This window comes from Zonotrichia albicollis, chromosome 2 (assembly GCF_047830755.1).
Source record: "Zonotrichia albicollis isolate bZonAlb1 chromosome 2, bZonAlb1.hap1, whole genome shotgun sequence".
NCBI classification, from domain to species: Eukaryota; Metazoa; Chordata; class Aves; order Passeriformes; family Passerellidae; genus Zonotrichia; species Zonotrichia albicollis.
In genome coordinates, this window is record NC_133820.1 from 62,082,600 (window position 1) to 62,105,842 (window position 23,243).

The following is a 23,243-nucleotide window of genomic DNA, read 5'->3' on the forward strand; positions in this document are numbered from 1 at the left end:
CACAGGAGGGTAGATGGTGTTTGCGAGCCGTTGTGTCACCATATCGTTTACCCAAAGCTGTTAGATATGACACAAGATCTATATGTGATTTGTATTGCTTTGGAATATTAAGTGGAAGAAAAGTGGGATATCTAGCCAGAAGTAATTTCAACCATAGTAAGCAGATGAAACCAGCCCTCTGTGCAATATCAGCAACTCCGATTGGATGTGCCAGATGCCATGAGCTGGCTGCTGGAGAATGGACCACGCATACATGTTTGGGCAGGTGAATTTCCTTGGTGTTTACTTTAGGCTGAGCTGAATCACTCTCTAAACTGCACATATTACACTGCTTAAATCTCCTTGAACTGCCAAAGGCTTGATTCAGTTGCCTGAACACAGGCTTCTTTTGAGATGCCCTGAGGCCCCCGGACATTAGCATGGAATTACCAAAGTATTGGGTTCTTGTGGCAAGGTTTAGAGGCAGGGGTGGTTTCTGTGAGAACTACCAGAAGCTTCCTACATGTTCAACAGAACAAATGCAGATGGCTACAAGATGGACCTGGCACTGACCTAGCCAAGCCCATCAGTAATGTATGTAGAGCTCTTGGGACTACAGATTTAAGAAGGAGAAAAGTTAATGTGAAGGAGCAATTGCAGCTGGAGAGAGGAGAAGGAATATATGAGGGGAATATGTGAAAGGAACAGCCTTGCACCCACCAGGGTCAGTGGAGAAGAAGGAGGATGTTCTTCAGGCACTGGAACTGAAATTCCCCAGCAGCCTGTGGTGAAGACCATGTGAAGGGCCAGCTGTGCCCCTGCAGCCCATGGAGGTCCACGGGGAAGCAGAGATCCACCAACGGCCCATGGAGAAGCCCATCCAGAGCAAGTTTCCTGGCAGGACCCCACAGGAGACCCATGCTGGAGCAACCTGTTCCTGGAGGATTGCACACCATGGAAGGGACCCATGTTGGAGCAATTAATGCAGAACTACAGTCCATGGGAAAGATTCACATAGGAGAAGTTCACGGAGGACTATCTCCCATGGGCAGGACTAGGATTGGATTACCCATTGGATTAGGGTAACTGCATGAGGAGTCCTCTGCCTCAGGAGGAAGGATCAGCAGAGAAATTGTATGATGAACTGACCATGAACTTCTCATTACTTGGCTGCAAAGTAAGGTACAAACCTTAAATTTCACTGCTGCAAGCCTACTTTGGAAATTATCAGACCTTCAGTTATTGAAGCAGGTAGCAGCTGTGAAGAAATGCTTAATGCAAAATGATTACTGGCCATGCATCCATGCTTTCATATCTCAGAGGTGAAGTTAATTGCAATAATTGTCAAGGTTTGGGTTTTTGTTTTTTCTTCTGTTATTAGAATGGTCTACTTTGCAAGTCTGGACTGTTGCAGCTTACTCTGTCTTGGTTGGCCTAATCTGGTTCACTCTTCAACCACATTTAAAGAGGCAGACCCTGTGTAACTGTGCATATTTAATGTTTTGGTAATAAATGTCTTGACTTCCTGGTGGTTTTGAGCCAATCTTGGAAACACAGGAGTAAACCCTTGGTAGAGTAACTGGAAATGGCTCCCAAGTACATTTAGGTTAGTAGACAGCAGCTCTAAAAGACTAAACGACTTCTCAGTTGGCTACAAGTCACATTTCAGTACTACACACTTCATACAGAACTAAGTTTTTGCTTTCCAATTGAAGTTGATTTTGTGTAACATAATAAGTTGTGTTTATTAAAGAACATCATATAACTGTTGCCCTGAAAAATGTTTATGCATTTGCAGCCAGCATTGCCTGTGCATTTAGTGATGCAGCAGCTTAGTGCAATATATTTTCAATTACTACTTTACAAAGTTTCATCTCAGTTCAGTTCAATGTGATATAACTCTTAACAGCAGAAGAGTCATTTAGGCAGAAAAATCTTACAAAGAATTAACATTCTACAGTAGTTTTTTAAACCAATCCTATTTCTTTGTAAGCCAGTTTTTACCTTGTAGTAAATGAGACCAATATTTTAATGAGCTGAAACCAACAAGAAATAAGTATCTGAACTGCATTGTCATTCAAGTTCTTATTGAAATACAAACTTAGCAAGTACAGGAGTAATTCTTATCAATTTACCTACAGAAAGTGATCTAAAAATATGATGATAGAAGCAATTTTGCAACACATTCTTCCCTCACTGAATTTAATGCATAAAAAATTCAACTTTCATGTATGTAAAACTCAGCATTGCATTTTCATTTTTGAATAGTAGCGTTTTTTATTTCTTCATTTAAGTCCCTGTGGATCTTTCTTTTCATGGATGTGGCATTTTGGCAGAAGTTTTAAAATACTGGGAATTTGAAGAGTGAAAAGAAATGCTTCAGTTGTGCCTGAACTGAAGAGATAGGATGACTCTACATGAAAAGTCACCATACATGTCTCCAGAGTGCTATCAGCTCTAGACTAAGACACAGGATTCAAGGTTTTGAGCCATCCTGTGGAGACTGAATGAAATTGGTTCCAAAATTATAACAGTGTATCACAAAAAGAAATGAAAACAGCAGTGAGAAGAATGAAATTATTTTTCTGGTCCTTCTTATACTGCATCACAGACCACAGACCAGAATTTTCACTGGTGTGCAGCTCTTAGGGTTGGCATCTATTTCTTCCAGATCCCTCATCTAAATTATTAAATCTATTTCACCCTTGTGAGTGATCCAGTCACTCTGCTTTCCAGGATTTTCTACCCTAAAAGAGCCAAAATTCATTAGACAACTTCCTTTTTGGCCTGTAATTTTCTTGGGCACCTCCTGTCACACTTGTTCATACAGGCTCAGCAGACCCTATGGAAATGCATCTATTTCTCCAGCCACTGCAATCAGGGTTCCACTCCCATCTAAAAACCAGCTGAAGCCTGTGGCTCATGAGCTGCATGGCTGGAGCCAGCAAGGGACACTTCTGTCCTTTCTCTTTTCCCTCAGCTCTGAACTCTTGCCAGACAAATCTGTGTCTCCTGCCCAGGACTGGAAGAGCAAGGCTGCATCCATCTCTTCAATACTCCCCTTCTTAGGAGAGAGGCAACTTCTTTTCCCTTGTATCTTTGCCCATCCCTTCTTTCACCCATTCATAAGGCACTTTTGAAACAGGGAGATCATCTACAAACTAGAGTGCCCCTGATTCAGAATAGGGCATTGGAAAAAAGTGGAGTGGAGAGTGACATGGTATTTACAGATAAAAGAGAGGAGCCTTCAACATCTTCCCAAGCATTCCACAGCACTGCATTTATTTCATCAGCAGGTTTATTTTGGACCTGACAACACCCTGTTTCTAATTTCAATACAATCCGTTACTAGCTGTCTCTAAGGTAATTCTGAATGTACAGTGAACACATTTAAGTAGTGTGATCATGCGAGAAAGAAGGAACAGGTATGGAAGGCTGCATTTTTTCAAGGAAACTGGGCTTGCAAGAGAAAGAGCTTATTTGCCTCATAGTCTGTGGTGTTTGGGCAGGAATGAAGAAGGTAAATCTAGAATGCTGTTGGACACATTTCCACTGGAAACAGCCGTTGATGAGGAAGTGGAAGTAAAATTTCACAGCTCAGCAGTTTGCATTTAACAGGCAGAACAAAAAAGTTGTACTGTAATGCAGCGATGTCAGAAGCAGAGAAAACTCTCAAATCTAAATCAGGTGATGATTTTTTTAAGCAGTTTTTCCAAGTGTTAGCAAATACTTTTGTGTCCTGAGAGGAAATGCTAAGACTGCAAAATCTAATACTTAAGGCTATTCTCAACTGGCTGTATGGCTGTATGCATTTGGAAGTATGTTTGTGAACAGGGAAGGGGCATTAAAACAAGAGATGGTGGTTTTAGGCACTGAGACCACTTGTTCCACCACTGCTACTGTTGTACAGCTTCTAGCTCTTCTCTGGAGACCTTAAAATGAAAAAGGGGTTTGCTGCATTGAAGCATGGTTATTACCTCAGGGGAAGCTGTTAAATCAATCTAAAGCAGTAATAGAGTTATTTTACCTAAAATTAAGTATCCCAGAAGATTCAGCCCCTTTGGGATATAAATGCTCTGCTCAGTCAGAACACTGTCGAGTTTGATTGCATGCACTGCCTCTATACCTAGCAAAGAAAATCTCAGCACAGCCTGAAGGAAGATTATAAATGATACAGTACTACACTTTATACATATTATCAGAAGTTGAACGTTCAGTAATCACCAATACAAAGAAGCTGAAAGTCAAATCCTGATCTGGGGCAGAATTGAAAGTGTGCTTGCTCAGCACCATGGATACAATGGAGCCACACTTTGAACTCAAGGAGCAACGAGGGAGACCGGGATGTCTGCAAGTGTTTGGCTGACCTTTCTGCATGGTTAATATTGCACAGAGTTTGTTAGGCTGTCCGCTAGGAAAAAAAAAAATTGGCTCAGAGCAGTTAGTAATTGTGTTGTCCTAAGACATGAAAACAAGCTTTCTAAGAAAAAAACCCAAAACAACACATGGAACTGGAGGCCACATGGCACATTTTCTGTCATTTACACACACACACAAACACACACACAAATAAAGTTTTCATCTGGCAGACATGCAGGTAAAGTGACAGGTGAAATGACAGCTTTGTGCCAACAGCTTATGGTGAGATTTTGTCCCAAAAAATGAGCTTTGTGCTTCAGGAGTACAGTCCACTGTATCCTGACAGGTTTTGGATACCGTAGCCTTCTTCAGAAGTTGTCTAGACTGACTTAGATTAACACCATGAGGACATTTCTTTTCCTTGACTGTTGAAAGGCTCTGGAAGTAACAAGTGAAGGAGCTTCAGTTCAGTGTCTACTTACTGGTGCTGCCAAAGTATAAATAGGATTGATCTAGGTTTTAGTTAATAATTACCACATGAAAAAAGAATATACCATGATGTATTTCAAAATCTCTTGTTTCTCTATATACTCAATGATATTTTTTTCCTTAAATACTAGCAATAGACTTAACATCACTAATATTCTGATTTAGGTGATGGCACTTCTGAGACATGCCTCTACATCCCTATTTTTAAAATATTTTGTCAGCAAAATCCAGTGAAGACATTATGCTTCCTTGAAATCAGGTCTGCAGCTGAACAGGAGGCTAGTTCTCCACTCCTTGCACAGGGACAATTGCAGCGACGCCCCAGTGCACTTAACAATTAATCTCCAGTTTCTTCAAGTAACTTGCAAGTGATGCCAACACCTTTTTCTGTTGTTGTATCTGAAACTGTCATGTACTCACACTGTAATTGAATGTCAGCACCTTCTCAGACTGTATCCCAAACTCACTCCTGGAAGCAGCCTTGGTTCTGAGCCTGCCACCTCCTGTTCCTGCCCTACAAACTTCCTCCTTTAGGGAAGGGCTGTTGATGGTCCCCTGGACTGTTCAGATCCCCATCCCCCTAATATGGCAATTAATTACTGACACAGTGAAAGACTAATTCCAATCCTGTCCTCTACATCTTTGATCTCTTTAAAATAGCACAAATCAATCTCCAAAACTGATCTGTATCAGTGCAGAAAACGTGGAAGTTGGAAGTTCTAGAAATGGGCACAGGCACAGCAAATGCCCTGCCTGCATTTGGGAAAGGTGAGAGCCCATCCTGTGCACAAAAGGAAACCTTCATTAGTTCACAACAGGCATTTAAATCTATTGACTCATTATTAGCAATTATCTGTAATTTTTCCCTGAGGACGTTTATTTTCTAAAAATAAAATGAAATTATCTAAAGGCCTTCACTCAGTAGTTAAACAACAGCCTTATCTCCTGGGAACATCTCTCTGTGCCGAACAGCCTGTCAAGTAGACGTTTTTTATTCGTAGGTGTCCCAAATCGTGTTAAGAGTTCACATCACTGAATACCAGGTTCTGCAATGTGTTGGGCTGTTTCTGGCTGTGCCCTGGCTCCCGCCGCCGGCGGCAGCTCTCCCCGATGGTTGAATCGTTCTGTCCAAAGGAGACACAAAGGGCAGTTTGAGACCTCCCATTAAAGAGCACTCCATGCCTCACGCCTGCTCAGTTGGTTACTAAATGTACCTTAGTAATCAAACTTAACTCGATTTGTTTTCTCTCCGTAAAGATCCGTGAGGCATTTCTAACTGGAACTAGTTTTTTGTGCAGCAAGCAACCAAATATACCAACCTCCTACTCCAGGAAAGAAAAGAGTTGTTACTGAGAGGTGACAGCCCATGAATTCCCGGGGAGGAGTGTGTCGATGTCCTTGGACAACGAATTCTCTGCAATTGCTGCTACATGAGAGATCGCAGGTGCGATGTGTCTTGCTAAAGTACCACTACGGAAACACTGAGGAAAGAGAAAAGCGTTTTTAGTTCCTCGCTTTTCCCCCAGCCCAGCCCCGTGATCGCTTCCCCCTCCCCGGTCCGCCGCTGCCCCACGGACTCCCCGACGGCGGCACTGCAGCGGGGCACGCGAGGGGGCCACGCTCATCCCCTCAGAGGGGACGGATCCGGCATCGAGTCTCCCCGCGGGCTCTTCCGATGGGAAGAAAGGCGGCAGGAAAGCGGCGAGGGTCCCGCTTCCGAGGGGACACCGCAGTCGCGGCGAGGTGCGGGGGCCCGGCGGGGCGGGCGCCTGCCGCCCGCGGACCGGGATCTCTCCCTCTGAGGGGCCGTGGGGGTACCTACGGACACCCTGAGGGGGTGACAGGGTCCACCTCTCCCCGAGGCGCCCATGCCCCGGCTTCCTCCCTTTCCTCCCCGCCCGCCCCGTCTCACGCCCTGGCTCCCGCCCCCGGCGGCAGCTCTCCCCGATGGAACCGGCTGGGAAGGATGCAGACGGCAGCTCCGAGGTAATTATTAATGGCCGTGCCCACCGGGGCGGGAAGGGGGGGGCGCAAGGTGAGATAAAATGGGGCGGCGGGGAGCTGGGAGGCGGGAGTTGCTGTCGCGGAGCCCCGCCGGGAGCATGGCCCTCGCCGCGTCGCTGCTGCCACCGCTGCTGCTGCTGCTGCTCTTGGGGCGGCCGGGGCTGGGAGCGCCGGGGCAGGGCGCGGGCACCTGGTCCCGCTTCGCCCGGCTACCCTACCCGCAGGACCAGCTCTTCCTCTACGACACCTTCCCCGACGGCTTCCTCTGGGGCGCGGGCAGCGCCGCCTACCAGACGGAGGGCGGCTGGCGCCAGGGCGGCAAAGGCGCGTCCGTCTGGGACACCTTCGCCCACCGCCCGGCCACGCCGTCGGGGGCCGCCCCGCCGGGCCCCGTGGGCGGCGACGTGGCCAGCGACAGCTACAACAACCTGTTCCGCGACGTCGAGGGGCTGCGGCGCCTGGGGGTCTCGCATTACCGCTTCTCGCTGTCCTGGGCCCGGCTGCTGCCCAACGGGACGGCGCCGCCCAACCCCGCCGGGCTGGCGCACTACGGGCGGCTGCTGGCCCGCCTGCGAGAGCTGGGCGTCGAGCCCGTGGTCACCCTCTACCACTGGGACCTGCCGCAGGCCCTGCAGGACGCCTTCGGCGGCTGGGCCAGCCCCGTCCTGCCCGGGCTCTTCCGCGACTACGCCGAGCTGTGCTTCCGGCACTTCGGCGGCCAGGTTCGCTACTGGCTGACCATGGACAACCCGTACGTGGTGGCCTGGCACGGCTACGGCACGGGGCGGCTGCCGCCCGGCGTGCGAGGAGGCCCGCGCCTGGCCTACCTGGCCGCCCACCACCTGCTCCAGGTAAATGGCGCCAAGGGGCCCCGGCGGCTCCTCGGCCGTGCCAAGGTGCCGGGGCGCAGGCCGAGCTCAGCCCGCCCCACCGACACACCTGTCCCCTGGTCCGACACTGCCATGGAACACAAGTCCATGTGCCCGACACAGTGCGGGCAGCAGACCTGTAGGCAAAGAGGCAAAACTCATGGTGTAAGGCAGGAGCTTACTGAGCTACTTACACCAGCGACTGAGTTGGTGGAGAGTTAAAGAGCTCTGTTTTGCAGAAATGTCCATTTCTGCCCGCGGCAACTCAGTTGCCATTCTGGATGGGTGAGGGTCTGCAGACACTGTGACACTCCAGTGCTGCCTTTCTAAGGTGGAAGTGCTTAATAATGCTATAAAGGGAATTAGCATATTTGATAAAAAAGGCTTACTGAATTAACAGAGATGGTAGAGATGGCCAATATGTCAAACAGAGACGTTTTCTTGTCAAAGTATGATGGTTTTTTGGTGAAAGAGACCCTTAATCCCCCAGTTAGTCTTGTAAGTGGCAATAGTAGTTTGCTATACTTAATTTTTATTCTCTGTATTACTATGGTGTAATTGTAGTATATGCTAGGAGAATTTAAGGGAGAATTAAGGAGAAGTGTATATCCTTCCAATGACAGGGGAAAGGATTCCTAAGTGGAATGGGGTGGTCATTTAGGCATGATCTCTTGTACTTTAATATATATTTACATTTCTGCTAATGTCCGTCTGCTCAGCACACACTTACTGGCAAGAGTTGTATCCTGATGAACATTGTGTATTAGATGTGGGCATGAAGAAAACATCCAATGCATGCCTTATTTGACCTTTTTCCACTTTCCTGTATTACTTCTACATTCTTTAATGCTACAAATAAGTCAGAGGGAAAATAGAGATGAAGAATATGTGGGTAAAATTTCAGGTTAATTTCCTCGTCCTGAAAACTTTAAGCTCTTCACATGTAGTTACCATGGTGTGTACTTGGCCGTGTTTCACGCTTGAGTATATTCTGCATCACTATAGTACCAGAGTCCCTCATAATCTCAAGCCTGTGCTTCTTCTCTTAAAAACTTTGTGAAGGAAGATACTTTTCTATTTAATAAATGAGAAGCTTAGGCACAGTCTTGGCCACACCATATCAAAAGTGTAATTAAACCAGGAAGGTCTACCAATACCTGCTTTAGTCACAGAACTGTAGTATTTAGTTTTGTCCCAATGACTGTCAGTCAGGGTTTGCACATGAGTGAACATTTCTTTTTATGTGCAGTGGAAGGCAGCAAGATACCACTTTTTCCCCCTACATTTTATGGAAGAGGAGCAGAAACACAGACGCAGTTAAGAGCCAAAGTGGCCACTGGTTGTTTGTGCCCTTTTCCTGGCATGTGATCTTTGTAGCATATTGGTCAGTTACATTATACTCCAGCTCTTCTACAGGTATATTCCCAGATCTCAAACCACCTGCCTAGAAAATCAGGGACATAGATTATATTTAGAGAAGCTCACATCCCTGACTTCTCCAGTAAGAGTCTTCATGGAGGCAGAGGTAGAGCCTAGCTCTTCAGCACAGAGAAGTGAACAGCTTTCATCTGTGTCTCCTTCTCCTTTTTACTTCTCTGTAGCGGATTAATATAAGACCTTTCAACTTGTGCAAGCAGTGAAGTAGGAGGAAGCTGCATAGTATGACTTGATATCCATATCAGGCTGTGCATTTGTCTAAGAAAAGTTTGAAGTTCTACCAATGATGGTAAAGGGAGAATTACGTTTCACATAGAAATTAAAGTGTCTTACACAAGTCTAGAGTGACTGAGTTTGCAACTTGAATGCTGTTCTTTGATATGTGTCTGTGGATTGTATGGTTTTATAGCTGAGTTAGGTCATTATTTGGGAGCATGCACGTCTTTGGTTTGTATCAGAAGGGTGCACAGCAGAACTGCTTTATTACATAAGATGCAGGATGTGTGCATCACTGGACAGTGTTGCTGGGAGATACAGTCCTCTTAGACCTACTGCAAAAGATATGGCTGAATCCTCATGCAAAGAAAACCCCCTTTCATTGTCTACCCTTTTGCTCCTTATGTCATAAGATCTGGTCCCCGGGTTCTTCTTAATCCTTTTTCCTTCTCTTTGCCATTCTTGGATTTTATTTTTTTTCCAGGGAAATGGAGTTTGCAGAACATGTTTGGTTTTTTTGAAGTTAGAATGTGTTGTCGTAATTGATTCTCAGCAAATGTGCAGACTAGCTCTTAATATGCATGATTTCTTTTTTCCCCCTTATTTACAATATGCAGGTAAAGCTGGTGCCTTCTAATTTATTTTACTGGATTCTAATTGTGTTAAGAAGCAAAATAATTTCCTCTAAGTTCTTTAAAATTCAACAGATATAAATGTGGATTTGGGGCTTTGTTTTTCTGAGCGACTTATTTATTATGTGAAGAAATAATCAAATAAGAGTTTGATTCAATTTAGGTTGTTCAATTCAGAGCTGGTGAAAACAGGGCAATGAAGTTTGATTTAAGTAATGATGTTTGAATTCAGCTTGAATGGATTTCATCATATTGTACTGAATTTTTTAATTGCCTCTCATTTTTCTGAACTTCCTTAAGTGAGTCATAACAGATGCTAAATTGACAGAGACACTTTTTTATACACAGAACCAAATAAAAATAGTGTAAAAAACTTGTAAGGAAAAATTATTTTATTAATGCATTCTTGGTGTGCTCTTGAGGGAATGTTCATCAGTATTCAGTGAAAATTTCACCCTTTTTTAGTATTTCCACTGACACTTGTCACTTTTGAGATGTCTAAGCCCTTCAGATGTGGTAACAAATGGAGGAAGCTGTTCATGTTTATTCACAAAATAAATGGAATGGATCAAGTATGTTTCATAAAAGTTGGCAATCTCTCAAGTCAACAGCCAGAAAATGTAATGCCAGCAATCTGTCATGTATATGATGCATCTCTTTTCTCCAAATAGGAGTTGAGAGAGGTCACTGTATTATGTTCTGGTTTTTGCAAATGCGTTTTTTCATTAATGGTTCACAGTATGTTGTCTGAGTTGAACATACTTGGATTTACTCAATATAAACAGCATTTGCAGAAACAGAAGAACACGTTGTTTCCCTGAAGAAGTGAGTGGAACTGCTGCCTGGAAACCAGTCACATAGCAACAGACTGATTTCTATTCCAAAACTCTTTCCAAAACAGAAGGTAAGTACTCTTTTGTTGACCTTCAGTGCTAAACCTAATAAAGTGTCAGTAATTTCAGTGTAGGAGAGTGGTCTTTTCTTGGTGTGTATTGTTTATTTCAAAATTGAGACAGCCCTCAAACTTTCACTCAGTGCAAATGGAATGATTTGGGATTTTCCTGAAAGTAACATAGCTCATCACAGTTGTCAAGGCATACTTAATTTTTAGAAAAAAGGAGGAATACTGCTAAGTAACAGTATTTTTTCCTATTCTTGCTTTCTTAAAGCATAATTCAAAGAAGAACAAAGAAGAAATTGATTCTTACTTGGGTTTGAGTATTAGTTGGGTGGTATATGTTTGCAATAGTGATTATTCTACTCATTAATCATTTGAATCAGGTTTCTTTCAAATACCAGATTTGACAAAGAAGTTCAGACAAACTGTGGTGCAAGTTCAGATCTGATGCTGCAGTTTCCTGTGCCAGTAACTGCCAAAAGTTAGGCTATGTTCTCAAATTATATTAAAAGCTATAGCAAGTTGTTTTTAAGTTTTAATCATGAAAAGGAAAAAAAAATGCAGTGAATTTCATTTTAAAATGTGATAAACAGAGATATTGGGTTTCAAGAATACTTGATTTATTAAAATTAGCTCCAAGGTAGATTACATAACTTTGCTTTTGCCATTCCTACCTGATTCCATACATGTTTGCAAAAGGATTGTTGTTTTCAAATATTCCATTGTAACAAACATTGTAACAAAACAAAACATTTTAGATATTATAGGAAATCTCAGCAAAAGTCAACAGGCGGGATCTAGAAAGATCACACTGGAGTGGCTGAAATTGAACGGAAGCAGAATTTGATTGTTCTGTGTGGAAGAAAACCAGGTCAAGCCTGTGCTTGTGTTAAGTCCCGCCTCAACTCTTTTGCTGTTCATTATGAGGTTGGAGATTTCTTGAGAGTCTGTTCTTTGTGAGGTTTTTTAGTGCTGGGCTATATAGCTGTGAATCTTGGTAAATTCCATTGGCAGCCCCAAATCTGTGTTTTCATGTCTCATTTTAAGTGTCACCTGCCTGATTTCTAATCACTGTTGTAGCTGTTGCTGGAGGCACCTAGGTGATATTTCTATTTCCTGTCCAAGGTAGTCCAGTATGCTTCTTTTTTAAATAGCAGTTGTGTATGCTTCCTTTTTAAATAGCAATTGTTCATCTTGGGCAGGGCTCTGCTCAATTCTGGGAAGATAATAATTGCTTGTTAACAGCAGTTTGATGCAGATAGGGGTGTTTAGATTGACAACATAGAATTTGCATCTGGTAAAATCTCACTGGTGCATGAGTTTAAAGCTCCTTGATACTGTTCCGTTTTGCATTTCTAAAGCCTCATAAGGTGTGGGATGTTCTTCGTTCTTCCCTTCAACCCCTCTCCTCAAGCAGAAGCGATTCTGTATTTGTTGTCATTTTGGGGATTCCAAAATGAAGCTTGTGGTAGAGCTCATGTCACTCTATATTCCTTTATGTTACAAGCTTTTCCAGTTTCCATTTCACCTTGTTTCTATGGTCAGTTTCCAGTACTTAAAGGTAGTTGATGAACATAATTCCTAGCTGTACTTGGGACCTGGGAAACATCTATTGTAATTCAGGATAGTTCACCATTGTTTAGTGCCTGCATTTCCCTTTTGGCTGAAAGCTAGGAGCTCTTAGAGCTTTTTTCCTCTGATAGGTCTGGTGGAAACCTCTGTTCTGCAACCAGCAGCAGGTTGGAAGTGCAGAAATTGTTCTTCCTTTTGAAAATGTTGTTTTCTGTGAAGATGAAATGCTGTGTCATGTAAGAGGAGGTTTTTTGGCTCATACTGTACCCATTTTCTAGAAGGTCATATTCTAATTCTCTTGCTATGGTTGAAGTTGTGCTTAGCTTAGGTTTGTTCTCACACTTACTAACCAACAGCTTCTTCTTCCCAGTGTTCTCTGGGGAGCAAAATATTTTTCCTCCATCCTTCATTATTTCTTAAACCAGTTAGAAGCAGTGAATATGTCAATACAGCTGATGGCAATGTCAGCAAGCAGTGACCGTTAGGACAGGATGCAGGCATTTAGTGTTAATTATTTTGGTTATTGTGATGCATATCCTTCTAACTTTGGGAGAAACAGGAAAGAGCAGATGTGTATGCTGACCCATCTGTAGTTTGCTTAACTCCAGTTGAAGAGTCCTGTGGCTTGCGGTTAGAAATTGGCAGAGTTCAAAGGCAGTTTGATAATCCTTGCAAATGAGTATGTGATTTGTGTGTTTGGTTGTTGCTGATGAGCAGATGAAATGCTGAACTTAATCTGAAGGTCAGTGTTGGCAAAGTTGTAAAAAAGCCAAGAAGCCAGCAATCAAAGGAGTCTGCTTGTACAAACTTGTAGGTAAAGAAATGTCCACAGGAGAATTTCTTCTATTTTTTTTTTTTTCACAAGATGTTAAAAATAAAGAGGAGGAAATTACAAAGACATGCTTCTGAAGAAGGAGAGGAGGTGACCTGTGCATACAAGGGTGAGGCCTGGTTGAATGGGGCTTTGGGCAACCTGGTGTACTGTGAGTTGTCCCTCCTGCCCACAGCATTGGGGTTGGAACTAGATGACTTTTAAGGTTCCTTCCAACCCAAGATATTCTATGAGTCTATGGCAGGTTTTAGCAATTAAAGGATGTGTGTTAACAGTTTTAAATACTAAATAAATAAAAACTACTCATGCTCGCTTATTTGCCTGCCAAAGTATATAGAAAAATATCATAGTCAAATCTGTGATTTTAGATTAAATCAGGAGAATGGAACAGAAGAATATGGTTGTAGACAAAATCTTAAGATCCTTAGGAAATTACTGAAATGAACATTGGACAGATCTCTGAAGGAGAAGGTGACTCATTGGATATGACCATGAAAGAAGAGACTGGCTTCTGAAGAACCACTGAATTATTTCACATGAGAGAAGATGTGTCCGCAGAAAGAGAAGGTGAGTTGTCAAGAAGGAAGAATAACTAAGTACAAAAGGAGAAAGGGATAATTGGCCATGGCAAGAGACTGGAGCCTTTAGTAAAATGGGATGAGTAGAAGATAAGGATAATAAAGAAGGGAAGGAATTAGACTCACACTGTTGCTCTCTGCAAATACTCCTGAACATAAGTATTAATGACAGGAAGAAAATTGAGAATTAAAAACCATATGCTTGCACACACAAAAGGATGCAAATACAGTTAGATTGACTCTTAGAAGTCATGAACAGCTTTGGAAGAAAGCTGCTGGAATGGCCTTTCAGTATTAATGGTAGGAACAAAAATCTTGTAAGACGGCTAGAGCAGTTTGAGAGAATAAACTTGATGCATTTGGTGGCAGTGGAGGTGACAGTAGCAGTAAACATGAAATCTTCCTCTTTGCTTTGCCGAATCCTTAACAGAATGATATAAGGCATGGTCTAAATCTGAGAACATCATTCAATGTAAAGGACAAAATACAGTCTATAGTAACAGAAAGCATTTGTTTAGTCTGTCAGTGATGGCAGCTTCTGGCTTTCTGTAGCTTCAGCTCTAATCTGAGAGCACAAAACTCTCATAAGAAGCCTGGCCTGTTATGTTTGTGGTGTGTATCCCTGGAGATTTGTCAGGGAGCATCCTTTGAGAAGCACACTGGAATAAGAAAAAGAACTTTGAGAATATCTGGATTTGGCCACATTGAAGCCCATTTTTGTTGCTCCATCTTTATGTATGTTTAGTTTGAGAAGAGATAGACTTCTGTATTATGAAAAATTGCAAAAGTTTAAAGCTTAATTTTGTTTTGATTCTAAAAAAGCCCCAACCCATATTCTAAATTCTCCCAGTTATTGAAATCTTTACAGATGCTGTTTACAACAGTTGATAAAGGAACAGTTGATATAGGGACTGGGACCACAAGTGGTTCCAGTGCCCCCTGACAGCTGGATTTCTGTGACACCTGCTTGATGGAAAGAGCAGGGGCTTTTGCCTGTCTCAGGATCTGGCCAGCCTGGGGATGCTGCAAGACACCCTGCAACACAATCTTCAGCAGTGGGGGGAGCTGACAGGGGCCCGTGCCAGGGGACTGTCACTTCAGTCTGCACAGTTTGTTACTTGCACATTAGCTCTCATGCTGACAGCTAAGATTGGATTTTTGTTTTCAGTCACAGCTCTAAAGAAGCTGAATGGTTCAAAATTGGCTGGGAGAGACTATCCTACTATGGAAATGCCTTGCAATTTTGTGAGTCCAAAAGTCAACCCAAGGTATCCTTGGGTAGGTTTATCCCAAGGTATCAAAAGGTATCCTTTTGTAGGTTTATCAGTTTAATTCTCTTATGAAGGGCTAGAAAATGTTTGTACCACTGGGATTATATTTTACAAGATACTTGCTTTACAGTTGGGAATACAGTAGCATCTGTTTTGATCCTGCTCCCAGGAAAGACTTCAAATGGTTGCATGGGGGAAGGGAGCAGGCTTGTAGCTGCTGGTCACACATTCTGGTAAGAGTTCACAGTGATTTTCCAATGCCTTTTCTCAGTCAGCTTTTTTCATGTTCTCTTGAATATGTAGTAGCTCCACTGGATCAGTTGTTTTTCAGAGTTGAGGGCAAAGTTTACTCTGTTTGTTTGTTTAACTTCCAGCATTTTAAGAAATGAAATAATTTTATATAATATAATTTTAATCTAATTTAAATATAATTCTATGTATTTATATATTTTTAAAAATTTTTTTGCTGCAGGCATGGAACTGTTGAACATAGTTATTGATTAATTAGTCTAATTGTGGTTCCTCAGATATATATGGAAATGGTAGAATTACGCAACATGTCTTTTCTTTTGAGAAAGTAGGTTGGAAAAATATTGCATTGTCAGCTTGATGATTTTTTATGAAAATTTATTTTGTAAGTAAGAACATATTGCTTAAAAATCAATTGAACACATCTGACCTTATGGTTGAAAAGAAAGTTCAGCTGACACCTGGCTGTGCAGTAGTGACATGCTTGACATGCTCTTTGTAGCACACTTAATTAATTTGTTTTCCTGTGACAGTGCAATGTTAGCTTGGGTGCAAATGATGCTTGCAGAGAGAACGATCACCACACCAGTTGACCAGTTATGTATGCCCTCAGGAGGCAAAATCCAAGCCAAAAAGAATTGTAACAAAACATGGGGTGATAGGAAGAAAGAGTATTGGGAAAACGGATAATGTTTGAGGATCTGGTGAGATTAGGGGGTGACTGGCCAAAAGTGGGAATGCAGGAGCTGAGTTTATGAGGCAATACTCCATTTTCATGTGTGTATTTAGCATTAAAATTTAAAATCAGCATGAAATGAGATGGCCTGGAGTCCTCAAGGGTGATTTGTTTTTTCCCTGTTTCATTTTTTTAAATAAATGTCGTATGAATTATTTTAAGGAAGCTGACTGGCGATTTACAGAGATCACAGACCATGCTTCACAAGGATGGGGCCTCCTTCAAAGTCTGTTGTGGCTTATGGTGTCCACTTGCTGTCCCCATGTTGCCACCAGCACTGGGAGTGGGGGACACCATGAGTAACCTGCTAAAGAAAGGAGGGATGATACATTAGATCTGGGTTACTCAAAGGAGCTTAAGGAAAACAAGTTTCCCTTTAGCTTTTTGGAGAACCCAGTCACTTTTAGGCAGTTAAATATAAATTTGCAAATTGAACAGATGCATTCCTTTAATCTTAAGGAAAATGTGCATTCCCATATTCAAACAGCATCTTTGTGTATGAAATGCAAGACCTTGGAAATACAGTGAAGGAGCTCTTGAACTCAGTTTTTCATCGTGCTTCCCTTGCCAGCTATGAACATGTCTCTTGTTTTGAAAGAGAATATTGGGGTATATCATGCAGGGAACAGAGCTGCAGGAATATGTTTCAACTGCAGTTTTGCATCTTAATTATATGCCTGGTGGAAAAAATAATCCCTTTTTCTTCATAAACCCTTGTCATTTCAGCTAGCTCATTCTAATCTTCCTAATACCTCCCAAATTCACAAGTAATATAATGTCATTAGAGCAAGTCAGAAAAATCTAAAACCTTTGAAACTGGAATTTGCTGATTCATTGAAACTAAAATATTTAAGAGACTTCAGTTTTCTAGAAAAAGTTGTGAACTAAGGGAAACACAATATAAATAATTTTATTTTGCTGTAGAAAGTTTTGATTTTCCATTTTAATGTGATACTCAAAAAACTCATTTTGATGTAGTGAGTCAGTCAGTCATTTCACACTCTGCCTTCTGTATTCTTTACTGGATGAGTGCCCACTGCTTCAAATTGGGTCAGTTTACCCTTGTGAAATTGCTGTTTAACCTGCTGCAATATGACTGACTTATTGAAGCTGTAGATTGATGCTTTTTATTCTTTGATGAAAGAAATAAAATGAAACTGTCAGGACAGAATTCCTGCACTGTAGAGGTTATTCCATGTCTCATATTTGTAGCCGGGCCGCTTGTGCTACTTTTGTGTGAAACTGTAATTATTCAGTCATTTATCCAGCTCCTCTTTCCTATTTCTGGTAAAGGAAAAGTGGTACTTGAAGGCAGTTGCTTAAAAGGGGGAAAAATTCTAATGAAAGCAACATCAATTTGGCACAGTCGTTCTGATTCTTAGAACCAGCAAAGTGTAGCACAGGGAAGTCCAGAAACAGCCTTTTTCCATAGCTCAGCTTAGGATAATGAAATAGAGACCCCTTCAAAATTGGTTGGTGGTGAAATGGTTATAGCAAGAGCATTGTAAGAGTAAGCCATAAAAGGCAGGAACCCTAAATCACACCAGTGAGATCTCACTTTACCCAAGCTGCACTCTTCTGGAGAGTAATGTTTCCTGTGTTACTGGTAATTTGGAATAGATTTGTAGAAACCAGAGGGGGTGGGCATTGGTCTGGTTTATATTGATGCTAGCCTGTAGGAGCTGCTTTTGTTGACTTGTGGTCAGGAAAGAATTTAAATTGTCAAGGAACAGTGTTGTTTATTGTTAGGCCTCTTTTTTCCCTTTCTCTGTGCTGTGGCCAGGCTCCTACTAAAAAATTTATTTTACCTAAATAATTTGCCTTCTGTTGCAAGGGTTTAGGATTGTGATGATATCTTTGATTTTCCTGATTTATTCCTGTGGCTTGCTATGACATCTGGAGCATTTGGCATGGGTTTTTTTGTGTTACATATGTTAGAATTGGCTTTTTGGCTCATTATGTTACAAATATAGAATAGCAGAGTCATGGGATGGTTTGTGTTGGAAGGAGCTGGAAAGATCATTTAGTTCCAAACACCCTGTCATGATGTGACATCCCACCCTCAAGGGAGAGGAAACACCCAAGAGTTATGGATGCTCATGGTTGAAAAGGAATGATAAAAGTCAGAGGGTCCACAGCTTATCTTCTAGACTTGTGCACATGGGAAGGGACATCTTCTGCCAGATCAAGTTGCTCAAAGCCCTGCCCAGCCTGACCTTGATCAAAGGAATGGCACATCCACAGCTTTTCTGGGCAGCCCATTCCACTGCCTCACCACCTTCAAATTTCTCTTGAATATCCAATCTACATGTTCCCTCTTTCAGGTTAAAGCCATTTCCCCTTGTCTAATGCCCTTGTGCAAAGTCCCTGTCCAGCTTTCCTGTAGGCCCCCTTTAAGCCCTGGAAGGTGCTATGAAGGGAGCCTTCACTTCTCCAGGAGGGAGCATATAATGGCCAGTAATGTGTAGTGTTTGAGACTAGAGGCTTGCTGCAATATTGCAGACAACTAAGCTTGGTGATTCCTGAATCTTTTATTTTTTGCTTTGAAAGTGTTCAGTTTGAGTGAGTGCTCCTGGGAAATAAATATGTTTGTAGGGACAAAGTGAGTATGGAAGACTGAACTACAAAGAGGGTGAGGATTAAGAAAGGATCTAATGTACATTGGAGCAGCTCATTCCCAATATGGGAAAAGACCTGGAGGGTCTGGAAAGAGCTGTGGGATACTAGCATTTTGTAGACCCAAGATCACATATAAATGCCTGAGCGAGCTATTTGAGTGTCATGGGGCAGAAATTATACTGGGAGGGATCCAGAGACAAGGCAGTTAATTGGTATGTGAAAAACATAGTTTATTTTTTACCAAAATAAACTGTTAACTGTCGGAGAGAGAGGCATGCTGTGACACAAACACTGACACTGGATGTAAAATAGAAACAGTAGCAATGACAAGCTGCCAGGCAGAGTCAGGGTTTTTTTGGTTACATAATAAAGCAGTTCCAGATTTTTGAGTGATTGGTGCAAGCAGCTGAAGATTTTTCTCTGAAGCACCTTGTTCTGGAACTGCTTCAATGATAATGAGATGGGCTGGACACCTGCTGTAGTTACTCTTCTATTCTTCTTGTACAAGTGTAAGAAAATAGTACATTCTCAGTCCCCACATTATGTTTGTGGTAAGATTAATTGTCGACCCCACCCCTAAATAATTCAGTGTTGTTTTGTGCAGTAACTATGCAGAAGGTTTGGAAGCACCATCCCAGAGCATTTTGCGTCTCAGCATTTTGAGACATACACACACATATAAATGTATATAAACATATATATTTATAAATATATATATTTATATACATTATACACAAAAATAGAGAAGATATACATACATATACATATATATACACACATAAATGTATATAAATATATATTTATAAATATATATAAATATATATAAATATATATATTTATGTAGGCAGTGGGTGTCATTCTGGAGTGTGGCCAATGAAAGCACTGTAGTTCTGCACTGGAGGAATGACACTGCTGATGTAAATGCTAAAAAAAATGTACATTATTGCAACTGTAGCATAACATGGTAGTTCAGGTGCAGCTAAACACCTGTTCTAATTGAAAAAACTGTCTTTTGTTGACTATGAAATGGATGGTTTAGCTGAAGAGCAGTCTGGCAGATATGCAAATAATGTTTTAATCCTTTTTGTGTCATCCAGACTGAGAACAGAGGAGAATATGCAAGGAAGACCAGTCTGCCTAACCAAGGCTGGATATGGCCCATACAGAATGATTTGTTTTGGTGTTGGTTGGCCACCGGCTCTCAAGCCAGGTTTCATGGGGCTCATAGGAGAGCTGGGTGGAGATCAGAGCCTGCAGAGTCCTTGCACTCATCTTCATGTATCCTGTACAGCATGGAAATAATTTGTGGGTGTAGCTGGGACAGTCTTCAACCTGCAAAGATTATCAGTAGCAAATGGTTCTTATCCAATGGCTGAAAACACAGTGTTAAAGTACCCAGAGTTCACTACCCTCAGCTACAGTTGTCAGCAGCAGGACATTTTGCTGCTTTTGAGTGGTATGGAAAATTACTCCTGTCCCACAGTTTAGAAGCGTCATCATTATGCTGGTCTTCCAGGCAGCGTTTGCATCAGCTCTGAGACACAGTTTGGCATCTGCTTGGCCTTGCAAAAGCTGGCTTTCCAGTAACCATTATGAAATGTTGTTTAGCATAAAGATACTTCTTTTAAAGTGGTTTGGCAGCATTCCCAGTGATCCCAGAGGGAAGAGCAGCTCGGACTTGTTCTCCAGCTCTGAGGCAGCTGTCCACTGGGCTGACCAGGGTGGAGCTGTATGTGCTTTGGCTCTGCACCACAACTAACGAGTAAAGACGTGGACTATGTTGTCCTTGGCTGCCTGCAATCCTTTTGCATAGGGCTGTGTAATGTGACGTGATGGGCCAGCAGCTCTCTGTGAGGGCTTGTGATGGGGGAGAGGGAGGTGTGCAATGCATGGGTGTGCTATTGCATGCAATCCAATTGCATCCAATATTGCTTTGCTATTAAAGCCATCTCCCTTGAAGACTGCGGAAGTAAATGCAGGAGATAGCAATCACGCTTGAGCTAGTTTTAGGATGTGTTCACCAGAGAAATCTACTTCAGCTTGCCACCTGAGGTTCCTTTTCCAGGTAATGGAGCATAGTGAGCATGGTATCTCTTGTTCTATGACCAACAAATACAATAATTGTCCCATTTCTATCTGTGGGGTATAGGTAGGTAAACCCATGGTGACAAACTCAAGCCCAGACTTTTTGCAGACAGACTTTCACCTTTAGTCTAATTAGTGTGGAGAGGTTCAGTAGAGATGGAGGAGGGGAATACTGAGGGGCTTAAGAATTTGTTAGAGGTGCTTTCAGTTCCCATGACTTCTCAGAGAGTGAGCTCGGACATATGGTCTGGATCAAATGCAAATTTTGCCTGAGTCTCTCCTGCTTCAAGCATGTGGTATCTCCTGCATGTCTGTGGGGAAGACCTGTATCACATACTGTCCCCTGGTTTTCCTGGGCAGGGAGCTGAGTCTTTCTTGTGACCCAGGAAAGCAGCTGATGTTCCCCCCTGCAAGGGTGGTCAGTAGCACTGTTTGGTCCTTGTCATGGTTTGAGCCTGGCACAGAGCCAGTGCCCCCCATGAAAATTCCTCACCCTGGTGTCTGCTGTGAGATGTGACCAGGAATAAGCAAAACAGGCTCTAACTTAAACATAAAGAACACTTTATTACTTAAACTACAGGAAAAGAAAAAAAGAAATTGAAAACCTTACAAAAAAAAACTTTCCTCCTCCCCACTCCCTGACTTTCCCAATCCGATACATTCTCCTAAAACACCAACTGCCCAGCCCGGCACGACACTTTAGTATACTCAAACTGCAGTTCATGAAGAGGAAAGGAGTCCTTCTTGTTCCATAGGCTTCTCCTGGAAACACACTGAAACCTCGTGTGCTTCCTTGTCACTTCGGCACCGCCCGGAAAAAGAAGTCCTTTTGCCGCTTGTGACATCTTCCTTCCATGCCCAGTGCTCTCACCACTGAGACATGGCCAGAGCTGCTTTTAGGGTTGTCTTTCAAGGATGCCTTGTCTCACTCCAAAAGGCACAGTCTCTGCTTTGGGACATCTGTCCCCCCCATATTTTTCCAACCCCCTGGGGCCGGGGGGTCCTCACGAATGAACCCTCCTGGTTTTGAGCCACTGCCTCCCCCTAAATGCAGTCTGTGTCACAGGAACAACTGAGTCCATGGCCACAAGAAAAGTCCAGCCAAAAAGCCACTCCAAATCATCTCTCCCCATCCAATCATCTCCACGTTCTTCGGGCCAGGTCCTTGTCTCATCTCATCTCTTATCTCCCTTCTTATTCAGCTTCGAGGAGGATTAGCATTTTTGCAAGGCCCCAATCATGAAAGAAAGGGTTAAAAGTTTTCAGTCTTTGTCTGTCCTGGGACGAGATGATACTCCCACACGTGCTGCTGCTGCGGCCGGCTGGGCTGCACCCTTTTCCCCCCCCCTTTCTCTTCCTGGGCCGGCTGCTATCACCGCCAACTCTCCCTCTCTCTCTCCCTCCTGGGGGGGGGGGGGGCTGGCTGCCCGATGTCTCGATGTCTCTTGGGGCTCCTCCACCCTTCCATCCTTGAAGGCCCCTCACTTCCCATCTCTGTCCAGGCCCCGGGCCTACCGCATGGCTGGCCCTCCCCCGCCCAGCAGCAAGGCTGGACGGGGGAGAGATCTGACCTCTTCACAGCGACGTCCCAAGAGAGCGTGCCAAGGGCAGTGCCCTGCTTTTAACCCCTGTGTATTCTCGGAGGTGTGTCCAAACCCCACTGGCTACACCGGGTGCCAGTCTCAAACCCAAAACCTTCATTGGTTTGACCACAGCTTCCCAGAATTCCCACTCCTTCCTGGTCAAACCACCACAGTCCTGTAAAGCCAAAACAGGCAAATAGCCATGGTGTGCCATGTAAGATGTCATGGACATTGAGTAGCCCCATCCTGCAGCTCTTAATTTCTTTTTCCCAGTTATCTGCTGCTGACCCACTTTGGCACTTAAAGCATTTCGTGCTTTTTTCCAAAATATAAAGAGAGCAGTCCTTGTAAAATGTTTAAAACACAAAAAACCTCAAAACAAACAAACAAACAACCCCCCATTAAAATAACATTGTCTTTTTACCAGTAGTTGGAACTGATATGCAAATGCAAACATATACTAGTTGCCACAGTCTCCTTCTGTCTGGAAACAGAAGATGCCTCTCCTTTAGGAGCCCCATTATTTTCTGCAAGGACTTTACAGAACCCCACATCAAGTAATGGAATAGGTATTTACTAGCTATGCTACAGAGAAAATGTAAAAATGTGCAACCGGTCATAAAAATAAATAAAACCTCATTATTTTAAAACAAAACCCAGACATCTTCCAGTCACCTAAGAAAAAGTAGCACAAGGAAAGACATACGACCATCAGATAGTGGGGAAAAAGAGAGTTAAAAAAAATTTACATTTCCAAAATGCTTGTTGTCAGATCTGTCAGGAAAAGTGATCATGTTGAGCACTGGGATTCATAGACAGGAAAGGTTAATGAGGG

General features: G+C 42.9%; 1 protein-coding gene and 1 long non-coding RNA gene across 3 annotated transcripts in view; one reads left to right on the forward strand and one right to left on the reverse strand.

Annotated features, from left to right (window-relative positions):
- KL (klotho) overlaps positions 1 to 23,243 on the forward strand; it is a 123,847-nt gene that overhangs the window by 58,635 nt on the left and 41,969 nt on the right. The window contains exon 1 of one of the 2 annotated variants that reach the window (XM_005482610.4): positions 6,858 to 7,682. The exons of the other annotated variant lie outside the window; for it this stretch is intronic. Coding sequence (XP_005482667.2) covers positions 6,873 to 7,682 — 810 coding nt within the window. The 5' untranslated portion in view covers positions 6,858 to 6,872. Of the gene's footprint in view, positions 1 to 6,857; positions 7,683 to 23,243 lie in introns of those variants that run through there. 2 annotated transcript variants of the gene reach the window in all.
- On the reverse strand, positions 1,221 to 6,920 carry LOC141728204 (uncharacterized). The gene is made up of 3 exons (XR_012579013.1): positions 6,782 to 6,920; positions 6,147 to 6,297; positions 1,221 to 4,776 (listed from the first exon to the last, which is right to left on the reverse strand). It is a non-coding gene; the product is annotated as an uncharacterized LOC141728204 (long non-coding RNA).